Genomic DNA, 23,876 nt, shown 5'->3' on the forward strand with positions numbered 1-23,876 from the left:
AGTTACTAGCAACAAAAGCTAGGAAATATTCATGCAGCCACTGTTGCTACGTTTGAGGCCTAAGAGGATTTGCCGACAATACTACAGAGTCAGTTGAGACAAACCATTTGCTCCTGAGCTTAAAAAACCCCTCTTGCTTCCATATGTATAACAACCAGCTCCATCTCAGTGAAAACAGTAAAATATGCAAGCAGCAGAGACAGGCTCCCTCCATTTCTCCTTCTCCTGCCTTTATGACATACAACAGTACACAAAGGGTACTTCATTTCCCACCTGATTTTCTCACACCAAGTAACATGCTTGTTATGTCTGTTCTCTTCTACACATGAAGGAGGAATGCAAAAAGATCCCATGCCTACAGAGAAGAGCAGCCATGGGATGTATTCCCAAAGTTTCTTCCAAGAAGCCAACCTGGTGCCCTCAGACAGGAACACTACTACACCAGGGGCTACGCCAAAGAAACACCGAATGCCACACCACACCCTTTCAAAAATGAGAATAAAGAAGGGAAAAATTTAGGAGAAATCATGTGACTTAGCAGATAGAACCCCCGCTTTCCATTCAAAATAACTTTCTCCCCAACAGAAAAGCAGCTCCTCACAGACAGAAAAGAGGTCTCACACAACTTAAGTGACAGCCACCGTGAAACAAAAGGCCACCAGGAGCATCACCAACCATGAGGCTGCTACAAGGGCTGGACCCAGGCTCTGCACAACAAATCCACAGCTCATCTGCCCTGCCGGGGCAGAGCCCCCCAAAGCCAGTGGGAGAGCCAGCACCTGGCACCTCACTCACCCAGCCCTGTGCCCAGCACCTCCACACTGGGAATAAAAGAGACCCAGCACCTTTCATGCATATTAGGTGGGACCTTGGCACTAGAGTAAGTTGCCAATGCAACAATTAACAAGTCAAAGCAATTATTAAGGGGCTTGTTGTCATTACTTTAGCTGTGGCAGTTAATACACATGGAATAAAATGCTCCTGCAAAATTAGGGCAACACAGAAGATGGGTGTTTCCTTATCACAATATATGTAACAGAAAAGCCCCCTCAAATCTCAGCAGTCACATACACATGCTAAGATTTCCTGAATGGAGGGAGTTGAACCTGGTAAATCTGTAGTTTGCAAATCTGGCAATGATCTTAAGTGGGTGCTGGTGTGTGTCAAGTAAAAGAAAGGGATTTCACAATATCAGAATTATACAATATAGGGATGTAGCAAATTGTTCTTCAGGCAGGGGCAGTTCAACAGGCATTAAGCAACATCAAAAATGCTGGTTTTGCACAAGCTATTTATTCCCAGCCTGCAGATGCCTGAGAAAGAGGCAGGTTGACTAGTGAGGGACCAGCATGTCACTTGCTATTTATGTTCTCACAAGTGACTGAATTTGACAGGGACAGTTGATAACCTTCTGAAAATAACTGAACTATCAAAGAATCTGTGTCTTAGCTAACACAGGTTTTTGGTTTTGCAGCTTGCAAAAATGCAGACTCTCAGTCTAAGGAGATGATCTTGCAACTCTGCCCTGGAAGTCATTGAAGTGAAATATCTGTTCTCTAGGGACAATTCGTAACTCCCTTTCTGAAGATCTCTGTTTGTCTCTTACTGAGAATTTAAAAGTCACCTATTTCCCTTGCAGTATGTCAGGTACAAATCTTGCTAGGTTTTTTTATTTAGGTAATTAGAAGGGGTCTTTTTCATGTTCAATCAAAAGCAGATTAGACAAATTAATCTATATGGGGCAATCCAGAAGTTACAGCTCTCCTGACCAAATGCATATAGCTTGGGTCATCCCAAACCCCACATTTCTAACTTCATTAGTTACTAACTACTGTAGGTCTACTAAAGTATGATGAAGATAGGCATATGGAGGCTTGGGAGATGATCCCTTCCAAGTACTCCATCTTCCAGCTTTCCTCTGCACACACACAGAGCCAGGTATAGCAGGAAGAAAACTGCAAGACTTTCATACCCTGTCTGTTTTTAGCACATGCCAGGTGTGCATGGCTGGGACGTCAACTCCTGTCGCTAGGAGGGCTCTGGCAGCACCCTGCCTGAGTTTTGGAAGGGAGCCACAGGAAAACATTCCCCAGCCTGAATGGCTGCTGTAAGGGCTGCTGGGGAGGTCAGTGTAAGCAGCAGTGGAACACCAGCCAGAGCTTCTTCCCATGCATGTGTGTGCAGTGATTTACTGGGCACCTGCAGGCACTCAATTCAGTTTAAGGATTGGTGCCTACAGGCTCTCTGCTGTAGCACTGGACCAAACCTGATCAAGCCAAAACAGCTGCCCAATTCCATATACTCCAAATGGGAGAAAGGGCAGAGCAGGCATCAACAATCAGAACCAGAGGGATTCCAAAATTCCCAGATACTTGGAAATTGCTCTTGCGTAGGAAGACGTTATTTCATGTGAGAGAATATGGAGAGGCATTTGGTTAAAAGGAGTGTCATCTATAATTATAGATTCCCCAATGACAACAAAATAAATTGGGAATTGTAGAAACACTGAAGGGGAAATAAAAGTTGTCACTGATGGTAAAAGTAATAATTAATTCTGGAGCCTTCTCTCTCTCTGCTCCTCTACACCACCTCGGTGGGAATGTGCCAGGCTCTTTCCCAGCAACAGAATTATTTCTGTAAAACATTTTTGTAAGTTGCAATACCTCTGTAACTGAAAATAGAGGCAAATGCGAGCGCTTAGTGGGACCTTTGAAACCCCAGCTGTGAAGACTCATTAACTGTAAGTACATTTTTGCAGATGCACAACTCTGAATCTGACTCATAACTCTCCTCCCATGACAGCAAGACCCAGGATTCAGGTAAAAAGGCTTATGATAATTGATATGGATTCTTACTCAGGCAAATTAGGAGGCAGAAAGCAGCAAAGAGGAGACTTAAGGGATATGGTGAAGGAAGAGGGATCAATCGTTTAGTTGGCTCTGTTGAGGGACCCATCACTTGTGGTTCCGAGGCACAAGGAGGGCAGTGTGAGATGGGAATCTATGCTTTATGTAACAAATTTTATGCATCTTGCTCTTGTATCGTGGACAACAGCTCTAGCTTCAAATACCAGCTCAGAAAAAAGGCCCCTCTTGAATAGTTACTGGGGATTTCAGTCATTTTGTCCTTTAAGGGCTGGAAATGTTCAGGTTTACCAGGCTCAACTGTACATAGGGTAGTCCTTGTGTCTGCAGCTCCGGGTTGCCAAAGGACAGGATAGATATGGGGGAGATGCATAATTAAGCATCTCTCCCACACGTAAGGCATATGGCAAAGTGGAGCACTCCAGTCACAGTTGACTCAGAGCTGCACACGAGGGTACGCACCTACAGTCACATGTGCATGTGTGTGCACGAACAGCCGGGGGAAGCATTTACTGCCAGCACAGCTCTTCCCGACTGCATTTCAGTGAGTACAAAAACAGCAGGGTCAAAACCTGCATTAGGAGTCTGTCAGCCACCAGCCTCTGACTCCAGCCAGTGTGCTGACACACACCAGGGAGGAGGGCAGACCACTTGGTGTCCAGCAGCTCTTTCCCACTGGCATTTCTAAGCCTGATACAAGACTCTGGTAACAGCAACATTTAAACCGTAGTGTTGTGTATTATGCAAGAACAGCTCTTCCTTCACAAAAACCTCATTGGCTTTCCACCACCCCACCAAAAAAAAAAATTAAAAATCTTCTAGCAGCATTGACCGAATTGTAAAGCAACCTGGTTGGCTTCCATGCATCCGATGGCCTCTTCCAAGAGTGAAAACTCCACGCAGACATAGCCATAGTCGTAACCTGGGGACAGCATTTAAATACAGACGGGAGTCATGTTAGTGCCTTGTCATAAAGAAAGCCACATTAAATATTCAATTACCCTTTCCCTCCAATGACAAGCCCTCTAACCACCACCCCTCTACTTCAGAATGAAAAAGAAAGAAACCAGGGACTAGCTGGATGATGATTAACTGTGCAGTTTACCATGAATGTTAATAGTACAGTGTTCCCACTTTCCCTTACACAACCCAGTGACAGTCACACTCTTTCTTAGGGCAAGAAATAATTGGTTTGCTGTTTGCTTTTTTTTAAGTCATGGTGACTTTCCATTGCCAGTTTCACATTTTGTGCTACCTTGGAGGCAGCACTCTCTAAAGTAAGTGTTGATAAATCATTTCCAAGTACCTTGCTGCAGATGTATTTTACACGAATAGCCAGCATTTTAATTGGGCAATATTTCAGAAAGAACTAACGCAATTCCTTTGCCTTTGCTATTTTTCTTTCAACACCTGCTTACTTTTTGAAGTCCAATCCCTTGCATTATGAAAAAGTACAGCTGAGCAGGAATGAGAACTCCAACTTTCTCATTTTGGTATAGATGTCATTGCACACATAACAAGAGGGTGTGGAAGCTTTTAAGTTTAGATCCAAGAAACTAGAGAGCCTTTACTCCTCTCTCTCCTCGGAAAGCTGTCACCTCAGTCACGGCAGAATGGACCCACTGATTTAACTGTACTCCAGTCACCTGCACTGAAATATTATGTCCCAAAGTGCAGAGTGAACACTACAGAATCTAAGACCAACTCAAGATCCATCCCTGATGTTGAAACTATATCCAAGAACTGGAGCGCTGAGGAACAACCTAAAGTTACAGCCTCACTCTTCACACATCAAGGCCACCACACTCCAAAACAGTACTTTCCAGATGATCATGGGCTGAGGTGCTCCTACATGGGCACAAGAAGTGAGAGGGCTTGGCTCCCTCCTCCTGCTGCCCTTTAGGCTGGTTTGGAGTGAGAGGAAAGCTGGTCTGCACGTGATTTGTGCCATTTTAGGCACCTAGCTGTCCTGGTGAAGAGCTCGTCTTCCCTCCTACTAAAGATGCACATCTCAGCTCTGGTATCCTCAAACCAGGTACATGCATCTGGCTCCTACTGCTTCAGCCCCTCACCTTCCACAGGAAGGTAACTGCATGCATGCTTCCCTCAGGCAAGTCATTCCAGCCTTCTGGAAAACAGCCCCCATCTCCCTCAAGCCAATGCCTAAGAACATTTGCTGCACTCTCTAGTTTTTCCTTCTCTGTCACTTTACCATTTTGGTAGTTTACCACATCAAAGACAGGACCACACAAAACTATTTCACCATCAAACCCTACTGATTTTCTTTATCTTTTTTTTTTAATTATTCTGGAAGCTCTTTGCACGCTGTTCTAACAACACAATCCTGACTTTGCACCTTTGCCTTTAATAACAAGACTCCAGTTTGAATCTAGCCCTCTTCTACCTCACAGAGGAATTTATTCCCCTTTCCCATATTATTTTAGTCAATATAATTATGCTAAAGGGAAATTTATCAATCTGTGTGCTTTTCAGCTCAGTGGAAGATGCAGTCCAGCAGCACAACATCTGTGGTGGAAGGCAGCTAAAGCCACTTGGCACTCTTACATCAAGTGGGCACCTGGAATGAGAGGTGTGGTTTCAGCTGGCAGGATTGACAGAACCAAACTGATCCAGCTGTTCCCATAGCATCCATTCTGCTCTGCAGCACAGCCACACCGGATCACATTTTGAAAATGAAGGAGAACTCCTCTCTGCAGAAGGCAGCTGCTCTCCAGAAGCAGTGCTGCCCCTTGCTGGGAGACTGCTCTGCATTCCGGGCAGACACCTCTGCTACTCCATGCACAGTGTGCAGCCTCACGTGGTACATTTTAAAGCCTTACTCAAATCCAGAACTCTCGAGTCACTTCTTTCCCTTCTGTTTAGAAAAGGGCTGCATGAATGATATCTGTCAGCCCATAAGGTTCCTGATTCCCCTTCAGAGAGGATTTTTGAAAGCTGCTGTAATCAGCAAGGCAAGATCAGAGCCCTATCTTACTTTCATGTGTAAGAGATCTCGTGAGAGACACAAAGCAAGATTGCAGAAGTTTTCATTCTATTTGCTCTGCAATAAGAGGACGTTTACATCCCAGTCCTCATGAAGGGAATGAGTAGTTTAGACATGGATTTAATCCAGCATGACACAACTGAGAGCACAAGGCTGAATGTTATATGGAGATACGAAAGCTCAGACGCTCGGAGGAATATACGCCAGAAGACCATTCCAAGCATTACATGGAGACAGTTAAGGGGAAGCCCAGCACATTTCTCCTTCTGCACTTTCCCCACCTCTGCTCTCCCCCACCGAACTCATAAACATAGCAGCAATAACATGTACAAAAACAATAACCATGGCCCCATATCCTGCCAAAATGCAGCTCCAGGCCAGACATTCAGCTCTTGTGGTCGGCTCGCAGAGGGACGCAGCGTTCTGGAATTCACTGCAAGCTGTCCTTGCACAGACAGCACCAAAGTAGTGATGCAGGAAGAGAGCAGCCTGGAGCCACTTGCTGAAAACCACTGCTTAAGATGTGTGGGGGCTTGACACTTTTCCCCTCCCCCAGATCCAGAGCTTTGCATGGATCTGACAAGCACGCTCAGGATGTGAGAACTACGGAGTAACATCAGCCTTGGGCGGCACACCACCCCTGCTCTGCCCCCCTGCCCCCAGCTCCTCCACAGCATCCTTCCATTTTACACCATGGCAGGGAAGTGACTGAAATGGAAGCCTGTGGAACAGTGGCACTACACCTTCAAAACACAACAGCAGCTGATTTTTTCACCATCTGCAATAATCACATTACCCAGAGAACACCACTTGAAACAAAACCAAGTGGCTCAAGGCTGGTTCTTAAGGGGGAGCAACTACAGAGGCTCCTGCCACCAACCATTGTGCCTCTTCCCTGCCTCCTCCATAGGGCTGGTCCAGCTCTGTGTGGCAGCTGCTGACTTGGATATTTTTGTTTCCGAAACCTTCACACAGTCTGCCTGTCACAACGCCAACAATTTAGGTGCTGTTACCAGAAGCAGGAATTGGGATTTTGATGGAGGGATAGGGCCAGGCACCTAATGGCAAGAACTGGTTCCATAGGAAGTGCTCCCCTGTGAGTGAAAGCTCTCGGGACACTCTCTGGTATTCTTCAGGTCAGAGCAGTAAAACCAAAGCAATCAAACCAGCAAAGCAAAACCACTGCTGAAGAACAGCATGGTGTTTTTTGACTCAAAGAGGCCTAACTTCACATGCAAGGTTTCACATGAAGATATAAATGCTGGTATCTTCACCTACTGATTAGTACAATACTACACTTTCAGGATCCACAAGAAATTAGAATGGAGTAATGATTTGCAGAAGTATATATGATCAACATAGACTCTGTCAAAAAGGAAAGAAATCTTTGTGTGGTATTTTCCCCACACAACCTCTGAGCATGCTGCAGCACAGCTACACTGTCCAAATGATCTTTCCAACAGGAACACTTGAACTCGCCCAGATTTTGGCCCTAGCACAGCCATAAAACATGCATGTCCTCATCTCCCCCCATGTTTTAGGTCAACTGTGCAAAAGGACTCTTGTACCTTATTTAGCTACTTCCTTTCAGCTGTGCAAGCCTACAGTACCACAGGCTGTGTATGACGGATGAAATCAGAACGCAAGGACAGCATGCACATAGATTTCAGAGGACTTCTGCTTTCCCTTAAGTGCTTCTATGTATACACAATCCTTTACGGATGCTCCCAAAGCATGCTCGGCTGTCTTCTGCATTGAAAATGGCACAAACTCTTAATACTTAGGAGTAAGGACACATTTAGAGCTCCAGGAAGCTGCTCTGCAAGCATTGGAATAAGGAACATTCTGCCTCTGAAAAAGACATGTTCTAGCAAAACGAGTTTTGACAGCAAATGGAGGGTCCCTGCTAGCATGCAATAGTTTGGCTAAAAATCCTGAAAGCCTGCCTTAAAATTACTGTTCTTTGGCTTCAGATATAGAGATCAAAGACTTGGGATTTAAAATAAGTCCTGTCTCTATACAGACACAGTTTCTTCTGAACAACTGACACATAGTAATGTGTTACTGCACCATAGTTTGTTATATCAAAGATCTAAATAAAGGAAAACCATAATGTTGTTCTCAGAGGGGCTGTAAGCAGTGTGAAGACAAAAAAATATCTCTAGAGTTTTAGAAGACCAAACGAAAAAATCCTGTAGTGACAGCAGCCCTGTCTGTGCCAAAGCAAAGATAGTTTTGGAAAGAAGAAAGGATGGCAACATGACAAAGGCATCCAATCCAAGAGGCGATCCAGCTTCTTGATTCTAGGAATGAGCGTGCAGTCAGTCGTGCTCCTGCACAACCCCAACAAGCTTAAGGCATTAGGTCACCTCATGTCCATGGAGAACCATCACCTGCCTCTGCAAAAACAACTGTGACAAACCCCTGGCTGCTCTGGTGCAATACAAAGATATTCCCTCTCCTCTGCGATGGGAAGAAGATGGTCTCCCATTAAAGTAACTCCATGCAACAGCTCACCAAAGGACACTACACTCGGCAGAGCAGGGTGCAGCTGAGGAAATCCTCTACAGAGTTTCACCCATGCTAGAGAAGAAAGTTCTGTTGCTCCAAGGGCAACTACAGCATGGAGTATGGATTATGAAGAATTTCTATATCCCTGAAGGAATCTGCAGTCTCACACACTGACCTTTGTGGAGCTCAGGTAATGGAGACAGGGATTGTGCACCCTGTTCTCAGAGAATCTGCCATTCCGTGGTTGAAAGGAAGATCTACCTCATGAGTGGGAGATTTTGGCAATGTGCCCATGACTCCATGCACAAGATTTGCCTGTTTCCTCCAAGGAAAGATGTGGATGTAGGTCATCCATGCCACAGTGAATACCTCATCACAAGAAAATGCTGGAGAACACAGGGCTTTCTCTGGATCTCTGTGCTATTACACTGGACTACTATTAGGAGGCATCATGCACTCAAAGCTTCCAAGAAAACAGGAGCTCCTGGACATGCTCAGGAGTGGCTGTACCTGTGCTTACCCAGCAGGCACTGCCTTTGCAGTGAGGATGGGCACCAGAGTAGTGCCTTCTATGGTGGGCAGAGGAAAGTCCAACCAGTCTGAAAAGCTGGAGGGCACCCCCACAGTATGGCAGAGACGGCGGCAATCTATCTATGCTACCACAGAAGCCAAAATCATGAGCTCTCTCAATACCAGCTGGTAGATTCTGAGCATCCATAAATTTGTCAGATCTCTTTACTGCACAGATAAATTGGTCTTCAGAGCTACTAAAGCTGAAGAGCTGTACTAGAATAAACAGGACAATCTGCAACAAGCCATATCCCCAATTCCTTTCAAAGGCTGAGCATTTACAAGCCCCACCTGCTGCTGGGAAAAGGCCTGTCACTTCCTGCTGTCCCTCTGTGTAAAGAAGTACACTCTTACACACTCATTCATGACAGAGAACAGCACTGAAACCACAGGAAATGAAACAGAGCTGTACTCTGAAAGATACAGCACTACAGTCCATCCTCCTCCCTCCATCCTGGAGAACAAGACACAGAAAGGACCTGCCTGAGACACCCTCAAAGGCAGACACTGGCAGCTCCATAAACTACAGGAACTACTACAGTCAGAGCCCCAAACGGCTGTCCAACATTCATAAAGGAGGATAGTTTATACACCAGCACAAAGGAGAGAAAAAACCCCAATGCTAAGATTGTACACACTGTAGTTTTATTAAAGACAAAGTATCACAGCATTATGTTTGTACAGAAACCTGGAATCTGAGGAAGGCTGGAGATTTCACTGAACTCCATGAGAGAGGACTGTAAGCTGCATACCTGGGAAGGTGTTCCATCCAGGAAGTTGGTTTTAAAATGCTGATAACGTGAACCTGGTCTCCAGGATATATGACTTGTCATCTTAGCACAAGGCAATCAAGGTAGTGTCAGTACACTGTGCAGAGCCATGAAGTTTTGCTCCAGAGATGCAAGGAATGAGCATCTTTGTAAAAATGGATTCTGCATGTCAAAAAGGCTGTGAGCATGTTTTATGGATAGATGTGTTCATTGCCTTTTCGGAATAGGCTTATAACCCTGAACCAAGGTTGATCACTACCACAAACAGACTTAGGCCAGATTTGTACTTCCTATTTCCTAAGCTACCACATCACAAATGAGGAAAGAGGAGCAAGAACACCTTTGGTTCCAAGAAACAATGCACCAGTGCCCTGAAACCAAGCAAGGCAAGCTAAAAGCCTACTGCCCACACAGCTGGGAAAAGTGGCAAGGACTGCTGTTGATGCCATGGACTAATTCCAGCTAAGTGTATTTTTTGGTTCTTGGCAGGGTATTCTGGCTACAAACTAGAATCAATTGGTTCAGGCAGATCAGTGCTGAAGATATTTCCACAAGTCCTGGCAGGTGAGCCCAGCAGTCTGCAGAACTCTGCTGATGACAGGAGGATCTGACCACACCTCAAGGGGAAACTCCTCGTGTGCTACAGCATCTCATGAGCTCAGGGACAGTCACCTCAGCTCTTAGCAAGTGTCTGAGGTGTGCATGCCTGAGTCATGGCTGATGCAGCAGAGTGGGCCACACAACCTTCACTGTGCAGAGCACTAAGCACAGCAACAGGAGATTATTCGTCCTATTGTGCATCAGCACCAGCCTTGATGGTGAGCCAAGCTGTCCTCCGTATAATTAGCACAACAGGCCAGATGCCCTCTGCACCACAGCATGTGCTAGAGACATCCCACAGCAACCCACAGTGTGCTCTTTGTACCAAACCCAAGAATCTAAGTTCTTGTGGGACCTAGTCCTCATCTTACTCCAGCGGGTTGGTGCCAAGCCCTCTGTATGGGGAAACCACTAGCTGGCCACAAATCCACCCTTCAGAGAGGTTTCCCCAAGGGGACTGCATCACTCCAGAAAGGAAACAAAATGGTTTCTGTTTGGCACAGTTCCAGAAACACTCACTCCCCCTGCAGAGGAGCAGCTCACCCCTCCAGTCCTACCTAAGGCTGGGAGCTGCAGCATGATGGCACCTGTGGCAGGAGCAGCATCTTGCCAGCTTTTCTGGCCTCCAAGAGCAGCCCTACCCAAACACCACCCACAGGAAGGAAGATAAAACCCTGTTATATGTGGGCCTGACAAATGCACAGCCACATCCGCCTCAAGGGAAAGGAGATCTCACTGCCTTGGAATGCACTCCAGCCATGGAAAATGGAGAACTTACCCCTACTGTGGAGAGGTGCACCAATTAAAAAAAAAAAAAACCAACCAAAAAAAACCCGGCACCAATTTTTCCATCATGAGCTGGAAACTTCTGGACCCTTAGATTATGAGTTTTAGCAACATATAACACTGAAAAATACGATTTAGAATTCCAGAGGCTTCCTGATATATTCCTGAAACCAATGATTCACTGTTGTGATATACAAGATAGACTGCGCTTGGAGGGGGAAAAAAAAGCAGCACCTTTTAAAGATTTATCTAAGGGGCTTATTAATATTTAACAGGGCACCAATGCGGCAGAGCTTAGAGAGAACAAGCAAGATAATCCAGTTTCTTGTATGACTCGGCCAAGGCAATTTTAAGTTTAACACAGGGAGGCATAAGGGGAGCAGCTCCAAGCACCACATAATGGGCTGGTCTGGAGAAATTAAACAGAACATGAATGCTAGGGCAAGAAGGTGGCTGAGCAAGCAATAAAAAACACTTCGTGGCAGTAACACTTGCTAAAACAAAAGCTTTTTAAAATGGAGCAGGCAGCTGCCATAAAGCAGCTCATGTTTTTAGGTGGCACTACATTTCTTGGGTGTTCCTCCACCACAGGAAGAAGCCTGTCCTTTAGCATCAGTCCCCTGTATCCATGTGGACACTGCTCTGGCCCAAGCATTACTGCTGTTCAGGAAGCTTCTACCTGCCCCAGGCATTCCAGTTCCATGGGTGCTTTGCTCCTCAGGGGTGCCATATTGTGTTCCCACATCCCCACCCAGGGTTCAAAAGTGAGTATTTGGAAGGGTCAGAATAGGGTTAAAAAACCCAAATCTCACAGTTTCTGAAGTGCTGCACTAATTTAGAGAGCACATAAAGGGGCTGGGGTAGATCTCACTGCTCCTGCTGACTGGAATCCAGCTCACCTGGTCCCTCCAGAGCTCCTCTCTGCCATGCTGCTTTCCACCCCAGTGAGAGTGTCCATTCTCCATCAGGCTCTCCCAGCCCAGCAAAAATTCCTCTCAGTTCCCCAGATGGGCTTATGGAATGAACTAGATAAGTCTCATGGGCTGCCAGCCATTTCTCAGGCTTACTTTCCCTGAACAGCTTTCACAGCTGCTGGTACCAACACTAACAGGAATCCTGGTTGGAAAACACATGTTCCAAGCTTGTTCCGCTGCACGCCGCATCCAGAAGAACAATCTGAACAGAAGGCTCAGAGTGTGCTCCGTGCTTTCACTCATTACTTCGGACACCACTGCAGTGTCTTTTAAGATAAGCAGCCCTTTAACATAAGGCTGTCTCCACGTGCTTCCTTCTCCAGGGCACACGTGTGGCTCAGCCAAAGTTCTGTGCATATCAGACCCTCAAGATGAGATCTCAGGCTTATGTCTGACATTAGTCAGGGAAGTAGCAATAAAGCCTGATGAGAATCAGGCAGGAGGTAAGTTTAAAATATGATCAAAATCAAAACGAGGGCAAGGTGTGTTCATGTTAAGACTCCTCAAAGGTCAAAAGGCATCAGCTTCAAGTCCCTGGCAGTCAGCACCGAGGCAGGAGCACAGACAGTAACAGGAGGACAGACCCCACGCCATGAGCAGCTGGTGCTGTCACACACTGCACTAACACCTCCACAGAGGGGACACCACAGTGTAAAGCCACACGAAAGCCCTGAGCCCAGTAAGAAGACATAAGCACCTTCAGATGGGATAGGGGAGCTCACAACCCCTTCCCAGAGAGCTGCTGACAAGTCATCACCGCAAGCATCTACGGGATCAGCAGGACATCCATGCGCTGCCTCTCCACACAAGGCTCCAGGACATACTGCACACCAAAGCAGCTGATGGTCTTTGAGAAGGCTCCACGGTCACCTCAAGGTTTGTTCTTTGCAAAGGTTAATTGGACAGACATGACCAAACATGCTTGAGAAGGCAAGCTGAAAGATTTAATACAGTTATTTCTGCCAAGGCTTACGCATCACACTGGAAGAAGCCCTCTTCCCCCCAAAAATGGATTTGGCACTTTCAGTCTGAACATACAGGCATCAGCTCAAAAATCTAACTGACGGAAATTATAAGTTAATATCTTTTAGGGTAATACTATAAAGTCTGACTTTGACATTTTATCATTGTAAATATCTGCCTCTTTGATTTAAATAGAATTACTATGCCACTTCTTAAGGTCTCTCCTTTCACTGCCTTGTTTAAAATCTAGCCACCATTTCAGTTTGTGGGCTTCAGAGACAAAATAATCTAAAGAATCAACAGCTTGAATGCATACCAAAATCACACCAGGTATATTAAGAACAGTGTTCCATTCTCAGCACAGCCTTCAGTGAAAATAGACTTTCCTTCGCACATACACAGTATGTAAAAAAAAGGGGCTTTATAAAGAAATTGAGCTGCTTTTTCCAAGAAAAATCAACCGCATATTTTTCCCCAAACTAGAAAGAGTCTTGTGAAAGATCATACAGTGGAATCATTACATTGAAGCTGCTGAGATAAGCTTTATGATAAGCGTTATCTTTTTGAGAAACCTCACTTATTTTGAGTTAATTGTGTGTTATTTGTTACGGCTGTTATTGTTCCCCCCACAGCTGCAGGCATTCTTCTCTCAAACACACTCAACATGCATACTCATGATTAATGTTATTTTTAACATTTCTGGACAGCACTCAAAAATATACAACCCACTCAGACTAGCTTAGCACGTGCTCCTCTGAGCCAGGCTGCCATCGTCCCACCGAGCCAGTACAGCAGTGCAGGTGTATCCCAGAGACATCAGTAACCCAAAAGGTTTGCTTTTAATTCTTGTGGATATTTACATACAAACCCCACCACAAAAGCATCATTTAGCCCTTGACTGGCCTCTAGTTTCAAAGAGGTTTAGCTTTTCAGAAGTTAATATTAATTCAATTCTATACACTTCTCTAGGAGGAGCTAATGTGAAAAGCTGGATTAATTTTACTACAGCTCCTAGTTACCCAATTTCTAAAAGAAGTATTCACAATTCAGGAAGCTTTTATTGTCCTAGACATATCCATCTTGTGCAAGAAGGATCAGAGAGCTGTTTAAATGCAGCCTTAGGACATAATGCAAAACAAAGACTTTGGAGCCTCCACATAACCTAGAACAAAGCTACACCGCTTAAATGACTGATGTTGACTGGACAGGGTTAAACAACAGCTTTACACAGCTCATAAAACATGAGCTAATTTTAACTTCATTCTTTGCCTCCCCACAATTGCCAGAAAAACTTTTTAAAAATCCAACTTTGCAGCTGAAGAGACAGCCTGAAACAGAATGCAGCTTTTGGAGAGACAGCAGAAAACTGCAACCCTCACATCACATGTGACCACCTGCAGATACCGGAGCTTCTGCACATAACTTCAGACACTCATCCTGAGTCTCATCCTGAGCAGCCTTTGAAAAAGGGAATGGGAAGGAAGAAACAGCAGTTCTCTAATGAGGGCAGTAAGTCCTAATAACACACACGGGAAGAGACTTACGAAGAAATTTCCAGTTCAAGTTGATTTATTACTGAAGTGACGTGTTTCAGAAGGAAAAAAACCCACAACAACTGACAAATCTCACCAGCACAGGCAAGAAAGCAGCATGTTGCAATTACTGTGTTGCAGTCAGCGCTGTGGGAGTGACGACAGCCATGCTGAACTACGCTTAGAAAAGAGGAAAGGAAGCAAGAAAGACTAACTGTACCCCTTAAGCCCTGTTTGTTGGGCCAGATAATGTGACACAGGGATGTTCTTTAGTTCAAAGGTTCCTGAGAAGGTTGTGAAATCTCCTTTGACGGCTTCCAGAAACAAAAATATACTTGAGAAATACCCCACTGCCCCAGTTTCTCTCCCCAGTTACTAAACACATTGGAAGCCTTTATATAATGTATTGACACCAAGAAGTCCAGCTGCTTCACATACAACCCATACTGGAAATTAAGAAAAAGCACTGATGAATGTAGAAGCCTCTGCTCTCCTAGGTTTAAAAAAAAAATTAAAATAAAATACCAGTTTCCAGGTATTTCCTACCAGTATTATCCAAACCAATCCCCAGGACTCACCCTTCCTACCATCGCACATCTTTGTTCCAGTACAACTTTCTCACAAAGCAGCCTTGTAAAATATTTCTTTCTTCAGAATCCTATACACACTGATCAGAAGTACAGCAGAACTTTATTCTTTGAATGAGGAAGAGAATCCAGACCAGTATTTGGATATTTGCTTATAAAACTTACTTTGTCTTTTTTTTTTAACCTGTCTTCATATCTAAGCAGGGTACCAGTTTCAGGTTACTGAAGGAGAAATGTTAGGATGGAACAGGTTTCCTGAGGACACTATTTGTGCAGCATTTGTTCCACAGTAAGACCACCTCAGAAACAAGATTTAGTAATAGTTAAAAAAAAAACTATGGAGGAATTAACCTGCTGTCCCATGGCTTTACTCTTGATAGCTATTAGAACAGCCTTAGTGCTCTTCCTGCTGCTCCTACACCTCTCCTGAGGCAGCTGGACACATGCTTTACCTCTGAAGCAGCAGTGAGTATAGCCATCAGTTTTGAGGACAAGAGGACAAACTACAAAACTCAGAGGGCATTTTCATTAAAAAATAACTGCAATTAGTGCATGTAAGACTTTAAGCAAATTGCTCAAGAGGATATTGGTGTAAAAAATACCCTGTTGTCACCTTGAAACTAGAAGCACTGGAGAAGCATTCTCACCTGAGCTGTAATCTTTCAGTCGCAGGTCCTTCACAGGTGTCCCATCAGGCCCTCGGAAAGCATTGAGGATCTACAGGAAAAATGAGATCCACTTCATCTCCAAAATCAAATCTCCAAACCCAAGGTACTTGCCAATGTACATTTCCATCTCTCCAAGAGGTCTATTCTTTCTAGGTTAAGCCCGTTACAAACTGACACACTTTCCTAATTAAGTTCCAGCAGTACCTGAGAATTGTTACCAGGTTTTGAGAAGTATTTTTGGGTTTTGTTTGAAGAACTGAGCACCATTTACACCACAATTCAACTGTTCAAAGGTTTATTACACTGGTTTCAGCCAGACAGTTCAACTCAGATCCTTACTTAAGGTCAAAGATGTCCTACTGCCTTTAAGAAAATCAAAGTACAAGGGCAACTGTTCTGAGTCTTACCATCCTCTGAAGGACAAAGTTCCTGCTGTGTGTTCTCCTGTATCAAGCCTCAGAAGCTGATCGCTGCAGCTAACCCTAGCAAAAACTGCTGCATGTAGGGATTCTCATGCCTGGAACTGTCACCAAACAAACAAAAAAACCCCAAACTAAAGTCCTAATTCGTAGTAGAAGCTTTAGGAAACAGAGCTACTTTTACCTTGTAGCCTAGATCATTTTATGTTTTTTTACTAAAACCAGCAGGAACAGCAGACATCTTTTCCATCTTTGTAAGACCTCATTTAAGCAATTTCAAGTAACTAAGAACAAACAAGTTCACTTAGACACTACATGTCTTCTGAGCCCAAAATAGTAGTAACAATATTTGGTATATATAAAGCGGTGATGAAATAAGGCATGTCACAGAGCCTGGAGTCAAGGCTTCTAGCTATCAACACCCCACATGCAACTGCAGAAAAACTCATCACTTCTAGAACCCCCAAAAACCCAGAATAATCAGATAACAGGTAACATTGCAGTGACTTCTAAATCTGGATTTTCCCCTGGGGAAATGACAGACCATCTGATATACATTAACCAGACCGAAAAGTGGTACTTTAGAAACCCTCAACAGAAGTTTCTGGATGAGAAACATCCCACTTACATCATCCTTTGTGGCAGTTTCAGGCACTCCTCCTAGTCGAATGAGCTTGCTTGGCTTCACATACTTGGGGCAGGTCCGGTAATCTTGGTCCTTGAGTTCACACAATCAAGATGGTTTTACAAATGAGAGATGCTGGCTCACAAGATACACAGGCAGTAGCAAAATAAACCAGGAGAAAATTCAAAGGCAAAGGCCCATAAGATGCCTGACTCAAAGCTTTAACCCCTGTTTGAGATTCAGGGAGCTCTGGAGTAGCTCTTCACATGCTCACTGACCTGTACAGTAAGATCTAGCTCCAGGAAAATAAAATGGGCAAATCATATCTCTCTGTTTTCCAGCACAATTGATTCTAATTCAATAGTAGTTACTCAAATTCAATAGCAGTTATTAACTCAGTAGTTACCACTACCTTCAGATTTCCAAGATAACCCTGAAGGAAAACAAAGTATGTACGAGAACAGTTGTACACAGGCCCACCCAAGCCAGCAGCTTCTCTCTGATACTGCTCATAAGCAATATCCAAGGGAAAATAACAAAATAAGTTTATCTGTAACCACTCTCCCCAACACCCTCTGTCTGGCCATTTTCAGCTTGGGGACTTTCTGAACCAAATCTGATTCTACATATTTAGCAACTCTCACTTTCTGAACTGCACTTCTCCTGAGAAGTGTTTCTGAGATAGAAAGGGTGCCCATTAAATAACCTGGAGCAGAGAACAATCTCAGAGAAAGATGGTGAATTAGAATAGAACTGAAGTGATGGGATATGGATGAAGACTCCTTCCCAACTCCTTCCATTCTTTGGCCAACACACATTTAACAGAAACATCAATTGACAAAACCACCTACCTGAAGGCTCTTATAGGGCCTAGAATCTTTGCTGGGTTTTCCTTCTGAAAAGGACTTGCCATGTTCATAATCAAACATCTGATGCCCTGGCAGCCGGTGATCCACATCACAATATTCCATGTTCCGGTAGTCTGTATCTTGCCTCCCAAGGAAATCCAGGTCACCTTCACCCTTTAACCCAAGATCAGAATCGGATCTTTGCTGCTCCCCCCCAGAAAGCTGCTGCTGTTGCTGCTTGTTAGCAAAGGTCTGAGGTTGCTCCTCTTGGTCCTGAAGAGTCGGAAGAGGTCCGCGGCTATTTTGGAAATTGTGCGAAGTGTCATCTTCAAGACCCAGTCCCAGGGATTCCTCTTCTCCGGCTGGTGCTTCCGAGTGTTGAAATTCTCCTTTTTGGCTACCAAAGGGAGTTCTGTCTAGACTAAGTGCAGACTCATCTCTTTTGCTGGTGCTTAAGCCAGAGCCCTCTCTTTCTGCTAAAGGTACAGTAGATTGATTGTGCCTAAAACCTACAAGGCTTTGATCCACGGGAGGCATTTCCCTATCTGAAAAGTCCATGGGAGGAGCCACATCTCTGCTCCTAAAATCCTGATCAGATCGGGACCTGTGCCTATTTCTGAAGTCTGATGATGGTGCATTCCTGTTTCTGAAGTCCAGATCAGAGGTGCCCACACCCCTGAAGTCCATATCAGGTACATCCCTATTTCTGAAGTCTGAATAGGAATGTTCTCTGCCCCTGTAGTCTAACTCAGACATGTCTCTTGCCCTAAAGTCTGAATGAGGCCCATCTCGACCTCGGAAGTCTAAATCATAAGACCCCCTTCCCCTGAAGTCTGATGGAGGCTCGTCCCTGGCCCTGTAATCCATATTATGTGCTTCCCTATCCCTGTAGCTCATGCGGAACGTGTCCCTGTTCCTGAAGTCCCCTGAAGGAACATCCCCACCCCTGAAGTCCATAGGGGGCCCTTCTCTCTCCCGGAAGTCTCCAGAGTACATATCCCTGCCCCTGTACTCAGAAGGGGGTGGCTCCCTGCCTCTGAAATCCATCTGAGACTCATCTCTGCCCTGGAAGTCAGATGGTGGGAAATCCCTGCCCCTGAAATCATGGTGCCCCTCCCCACCTCTGAAGTCACTACGTGGTCCATCTCTAGCTCCATAGCTGAAAGAAGGTTCCTCTCTGTTGGCAAACTGAGGATTGAGGAGGCCTGAGAGTGCCTGGATATCAAAAGGAAGTGATTTTCTGCCAGAGAAGTTGCCAGAGTGTCTTTCTTGACCAAGACTATCAAGGGAAGGAGGATATTCCCTGTTCCACCCGGGAGCAAACCTGTCTTCTTGGCTCCCACTGTAGAAATAAAGACAGTATTATTCATAACGTGCTTAAGAGTCTGAAATCTACACAGCAGCACATTCTTCTCTAAACTTTTATAGAGCTGTGTAACAGTCTAAGATCCGCAGAAGATATTGATGTTTGGCAGTTTAAGATGAGGCAGCATACGACAGATGTGAGAAAGTAAACTTGGGTGCTCCCATTTCAGCACAATTTCCAGAAGCACTCAACAGGGAATACCTGCAATATTAATGGGTTAATGATGGTAGCAATCCACATAGTCCTGCACTGCACACAGCTCTGCAGCTGTCTGAGGTGCCAGCAGCTGGTGTGTTGGTTCATTAGCATCACCAGCACATGCCTGTGAGGAACCCAGGAGCTTAACCTCTCCGGGCAGTACGGAAACAGCTAACTTAACACATCATCCTGAGGCACGTGAAAGCAGAGGGTACCAAACAGGCTTTATTCTTTATTAACATGCTACAAAGACTCATTTATGCTTCCTTGTGCTGGAGTCCAAACTGGCAAATTCTGAAAGCCATCAGTTCATCAGTTCAGACACTGAGGGTGCCTCACAGGACTATGCCAACAATCAACATCCAAGATATCCCTGTGCTCGTGCCTCCAGACTGTCTTACACCAAGTTCACAAGACTAAGGCTGTGAGCTCTCCCAATATCTCCATAAAAACACGCAGGAAGAAGTTTCCTCTTAAGGCAGTTTTTCAAAATCCAATGGGGCTTTTTTTTTTTTTTTTTTTTGAGATGGAACAATCTGATTTTTCATCTAAGCAAGGCTCCAATACATTTTTTAAAAAACAGAATAATACAGTATCAGCACATTTTAAAATAACACCAAATGCTACCCAAAGCAGTGGACATTTCCTTAGCAAGTCATGTTGTACTCTGAGTTTCACTAGAGAATCACTCACCAAGATTAATCAAAGCATACACAGATTTCCTAAGGTACACGGTCCATTTCACCACCACGTAAAATACCAATTAAAATTTGGATCAAGGTCAGCATTCCCCACCCAATACACTAAAGAATGATGCCAATAAAACCCACTTAAAAATCATCACAACAGCACTACTGATATCATCACAAAACACAATCACTCTCATCAACACTGTTACTACATGTTCTGGAGGATACTGATTTTCATCAGCTTTCTCAACACACTACAGTAGACAATTATTTGAAGTATTCTTATGGCAGAAACCTAAGGTATGCCATGAACAGTACCTTTATCATGCTGATTTTCAAGGAACTGAGGTGCACACATGAGCAAAGGACGAAAGAACTATGCACAACAAAGGAAAATTCTAGATTTTGGTGGCTTCATTTTTATACCCAGAGCTCTCTTGAAAACACAGGTCCCAGTAACAACCAGAGGAACACAAATTAATAAAAATATTGTGCTGTGCAGGTCAGCTGCACATTAATCTTTACAACAGTTGCAGTGACATTCAAAAATGTCTTATGAAGGAGTGTATGGGGATATAGACTTTTTGGAAGTGCATGTAGTGGTAGGACAATGGGAAATTGGTTTAGACTGAAAGAGAGTGGGTTTAGATTAGATATCAGGAATAAATTCTTCCCTGTGAGGATGGTGAGGCCCTGGTACAGGTTGCCTAGAGAAGGGTTCAAGGCCAGGTTGGATGGGGCTTGGAGCAACCTGGGATAGTGGAAGGTGTCCCTGCCCATAGCAGGGGGTTGGGATGGTCTTAAAGACAGTCTTTAAGGTCCCTTCCAATCAAACCATTCTGTGATTTTATGATATATGGACTTATTAACCTCATGGAAAGAATTAAACTCTCAAAATTTTCATAAAATCATGTGTGCAATGAATGTGCCAGTATTTCTGAACTCATTTTTTTCTCTTACAGGTGTTAACAGCAAATAACACCAAAAGCCATATGGCACTCACCTTAGCTCACAACAGCTAAACTAAGTATCACTAGAAAAGGTGGTGTGGAGAATGACTAGAAATATTAAAAGCAGCTGTTGCTTAAAAATTAGATAAAAAACTTCAAAGAAATGCAAAAACCATCAATGAACTTGCCTGTCCTTTGGCAATCACAACTAGATCCATAGAGACCTCACAACTTCTACCAAAACAGCGAACAGAGAGTTCCCGTGGCTTATTGTACTTAATAGTTCCTGAAACAAACTGTACATTTAAGTGCTTACCGAAAAGACCCCATTCTGTTGCCTTGTCGATGGTCTCCCCACATTTTGATCTTGTCTGGCAGGCTTCCAGAAATGGTTAATTCACTCTAACAACACCCAGATACCACAACCTGTTGAATAAGTAACATGATGATAAGCCACAAAGAACACATATGACATGGGAAGAACATTGCTGGTTAGAAGCGGTGTGTGTAACATCTGATTAGGATCCACAGATAAACAAGACCACACTCAGGCATGAATGAACTCAAGTGTTGCATTTCTCCACGTTCAAATTTTTAAGCGTCAAATGACTCCTGAAATCAAACTGTCAATGTGGTGGGCAAACAATTTGATATCTGCTTTGATTAACATAGAGCTTTCCAACATACTGTGCTGTCTGACACTATTCAGGGTGCAGCCAGAAATGTGAGAACGCCGCCATCTATAAACAACAAGGACCGCTGCTGAACAACAGTTTGCAATTAATGCTTAATCCAAACTATTTTTGCCAAAAGCTCTTTGCCGTTCAAGGAAACGATCACCACTCTTGGTCTACCATGGATACCCTGCCCTCAGAAGTATGTAGATAACAGAGGAGGTTTTGCCAATAAATCATGACAGGCACTGTTCTCCAACGCTGCCCTCATCAAGCGAAGTGACGCAAGTAACACTTGCCTCAACAGAAATCTAAAATTTCATCCACTTCCTCCCACCAGCGGAGAAGGTGAGGATTTCCTGGCGATAACCAAAGCCAGGACTTGAAATAGGAAGTACTTCCGTCTTGCCAAAAAAAAAAAACAAGAGAAAAAAAGAAAAAGAGAAAAAAAGGCTGCAGCAGAGCATGGAGAAAACTTGAGGGAGATGACAACCTGATGGCCTCAAACCTCCCCTGGCCAATCCAGCTGCAGTGGTGCAGGAGGGCTGCCATGCCACCAGATCAAGGCTGGGAGACCTGGGGCTCACACGCTGTTCCAAAGAGGGATTATTTAACTCCAGTGGTTCAGGGGACAGAGGACAGTACAGACAGTCACTGCCAGGCCTGATTGGAGCAGCTCTCGTCAAGGAAAGGCACACAAAGTCCTGTTTGTTCTCCCTTCCAAAGGTCAGCACTGCCATACCGGAGGAAGGTCGGCAGAGCAGGTTATGACAGACCTCACACCAGGGAGCAATTCTAGATGCTGCTGCTGGCAGCTGTCTGTGCCAAGGAGCTGAGGGAGCTGCCGTGCCAAGAGAGAGTCCATGCTCTTGCCAGGGTCCACCACCCGCCAGGGAAGGCTCAGGTGGGAGCCAGGGACAGCAGGTTCTGGCAGACTCAGAAACCAAGTATGTAGAAGCTGAGGAAGGCAACCTGTGCAACCACTGCTAATCCATCCACTCCAATGTCACTTCCAAACCAAACAGGGTCATTCACTTGGCCACTCAAGCCCGAGAGTACCAGTCTGCTCACATTTTACATGGCTCTTGATAAATAACCGCCCTGGTCCCAAGGATTTCCTCCATCTTTCTAGAAGGCGAATCTAAGAGAACCAAGATCACACCCCCTTCACAGCGAGGGCAGGCAAAGGGAGATGGTTCCTGTTGTCAGCCAGTCCTTTCATCCGTGATCTTTTTCAGCCCGCAGACCTGGCATTTCTTGCTCTTCCCTTCTTGATTTCCCTCCCCCACTCCAGCTCTCCTAAAATCAACAACCTTACCAACACCAAAATAAAATCCCTTGCCAGCTGGGAACTGTTTACACATAATATTCAAATCATCAAACAGGGAAAAAAATACCACTGGACAGCTACCAGGCCCGGCGCAGATCCGCTGAGCCACGCGCAACCTCCGAGAGCGTGAGGTCATGGTTCAATGACACAGGAAGCAACACTGGCTCCGACAGCCCCCACTCAGCCTGATTTGCTCCCTGCCTCTGCCTCTGGCAAAGCACCAGGTGTAAGTTGTGCCAGCTTGTGCTTTTCTGGGTCTGCACCACGGATGACCCTCAGAAGGGAGTTATATTTAAACGAGGTCACTTCAGTGATACTCTTTACCACACAGCCCCACAAACCAAGGTGACAGCAAACTGCAGGACAGGGACAGAAGGATCTTAGCCTGGCTTCCACTGACGCCAAGATCTCCTGAAGGTACACCCTGCTACAACTGCTCCAAAAAAAGCACACCGTGATGAGACACCGTGAGGATTCACCCTTCTGCCACGGGCAGGTAGCTGCCAGCTCAGCTCCCACCTCACAGGTAAATGCTGGGAGACAGGTCAGTGGGAGTGAGGCAGTTTGCCAAAGACACCCCAGGCCAACAGCAAATCATGGCAAAAATCCTCCTGCGTGCTTGGAACTGTGCATCCATTAGTTTTGTCATACTCTGGTCACAACCAAGTGTTTGAGGAGATGGAAACAGTCCAGTCACTCGCAGAGCTCGGACTGACAGCTCTTTAGGACAATAATGAGCTGTTACAATTACCCTGAACATTCGGGAGGGCAGATACGCATCATCTTTCCCTACTCCTATCCCAGCTGGCTCTGCTTCCTGGTGGCAAAACCTCAGCTCCACTGAGGATACAGAAGGCACAACTAGGGGAAGCTCTGTTGTGGTTTCAGTTCCTCCAACAACTGCTGGTCACACAGTCCTCCCAGGAGAGACTGGTGGAGCTCCAAATG

General features: G+C 44.9%; 1 protein-coding gene across 2 annotated transcripts in view; it reads right to left on the reverse strand.

The window, feature by feature from the left end:
- The window catches only part of RBM6 (RNA binding motif protein 6), a 57,697-nt gene that overhangs the window by 31,954 nt on the left and 1,867 nt on the right, over positions 1–23,876 (reverse strand). Inside the window, exons 2-6 of one of the 2 annotated variants that reach the window (XM_032120747.1) lie at positions 21,241–21,350; positions 17,725–19,063; positions 16,877–16,966; positions 15,809–15,878; positions 3,713–3,786 (exon numbers count right to left, since the gene is read on the reverse strand). In XM_032120747.1, coding sequence (XP_031976638.1) covers positions 3,713–3,786; positions 15,809–15,878; positions 16,877–16,966; positions 17,725–19,063; positions 21,241–21,284 — 1,617 coding nt within the window. In that variant the 5' untranslated portion in view covers positions 21,285–21,350. Of the gene's footprint in view, positions 1–3,712; positions 3,787–15,808; positions 15,879–16,876; positions 16,967–17,724; positions 19,289–21,240; positions 21,351–23,876 lie in introns of those variants that run through there. The other variant, XM_032120748.1, reaches the window with a different exon arrangement.

Source organism: Corvus moneduloides, chromosome 11, assembly GCF_009650955.1.
Source record: "Corvus moneduloides isolate bCorMon1 chromosome 11, bCorMon1.pri, whole genome shotgun sequence".
In the NCBI taxonomy this organism is placed as follows: Eukaryota; Metazoa; Chordata; class Aves; order Passeriformes; family Corvidae; genus Corvus; species Corvus moneduloides.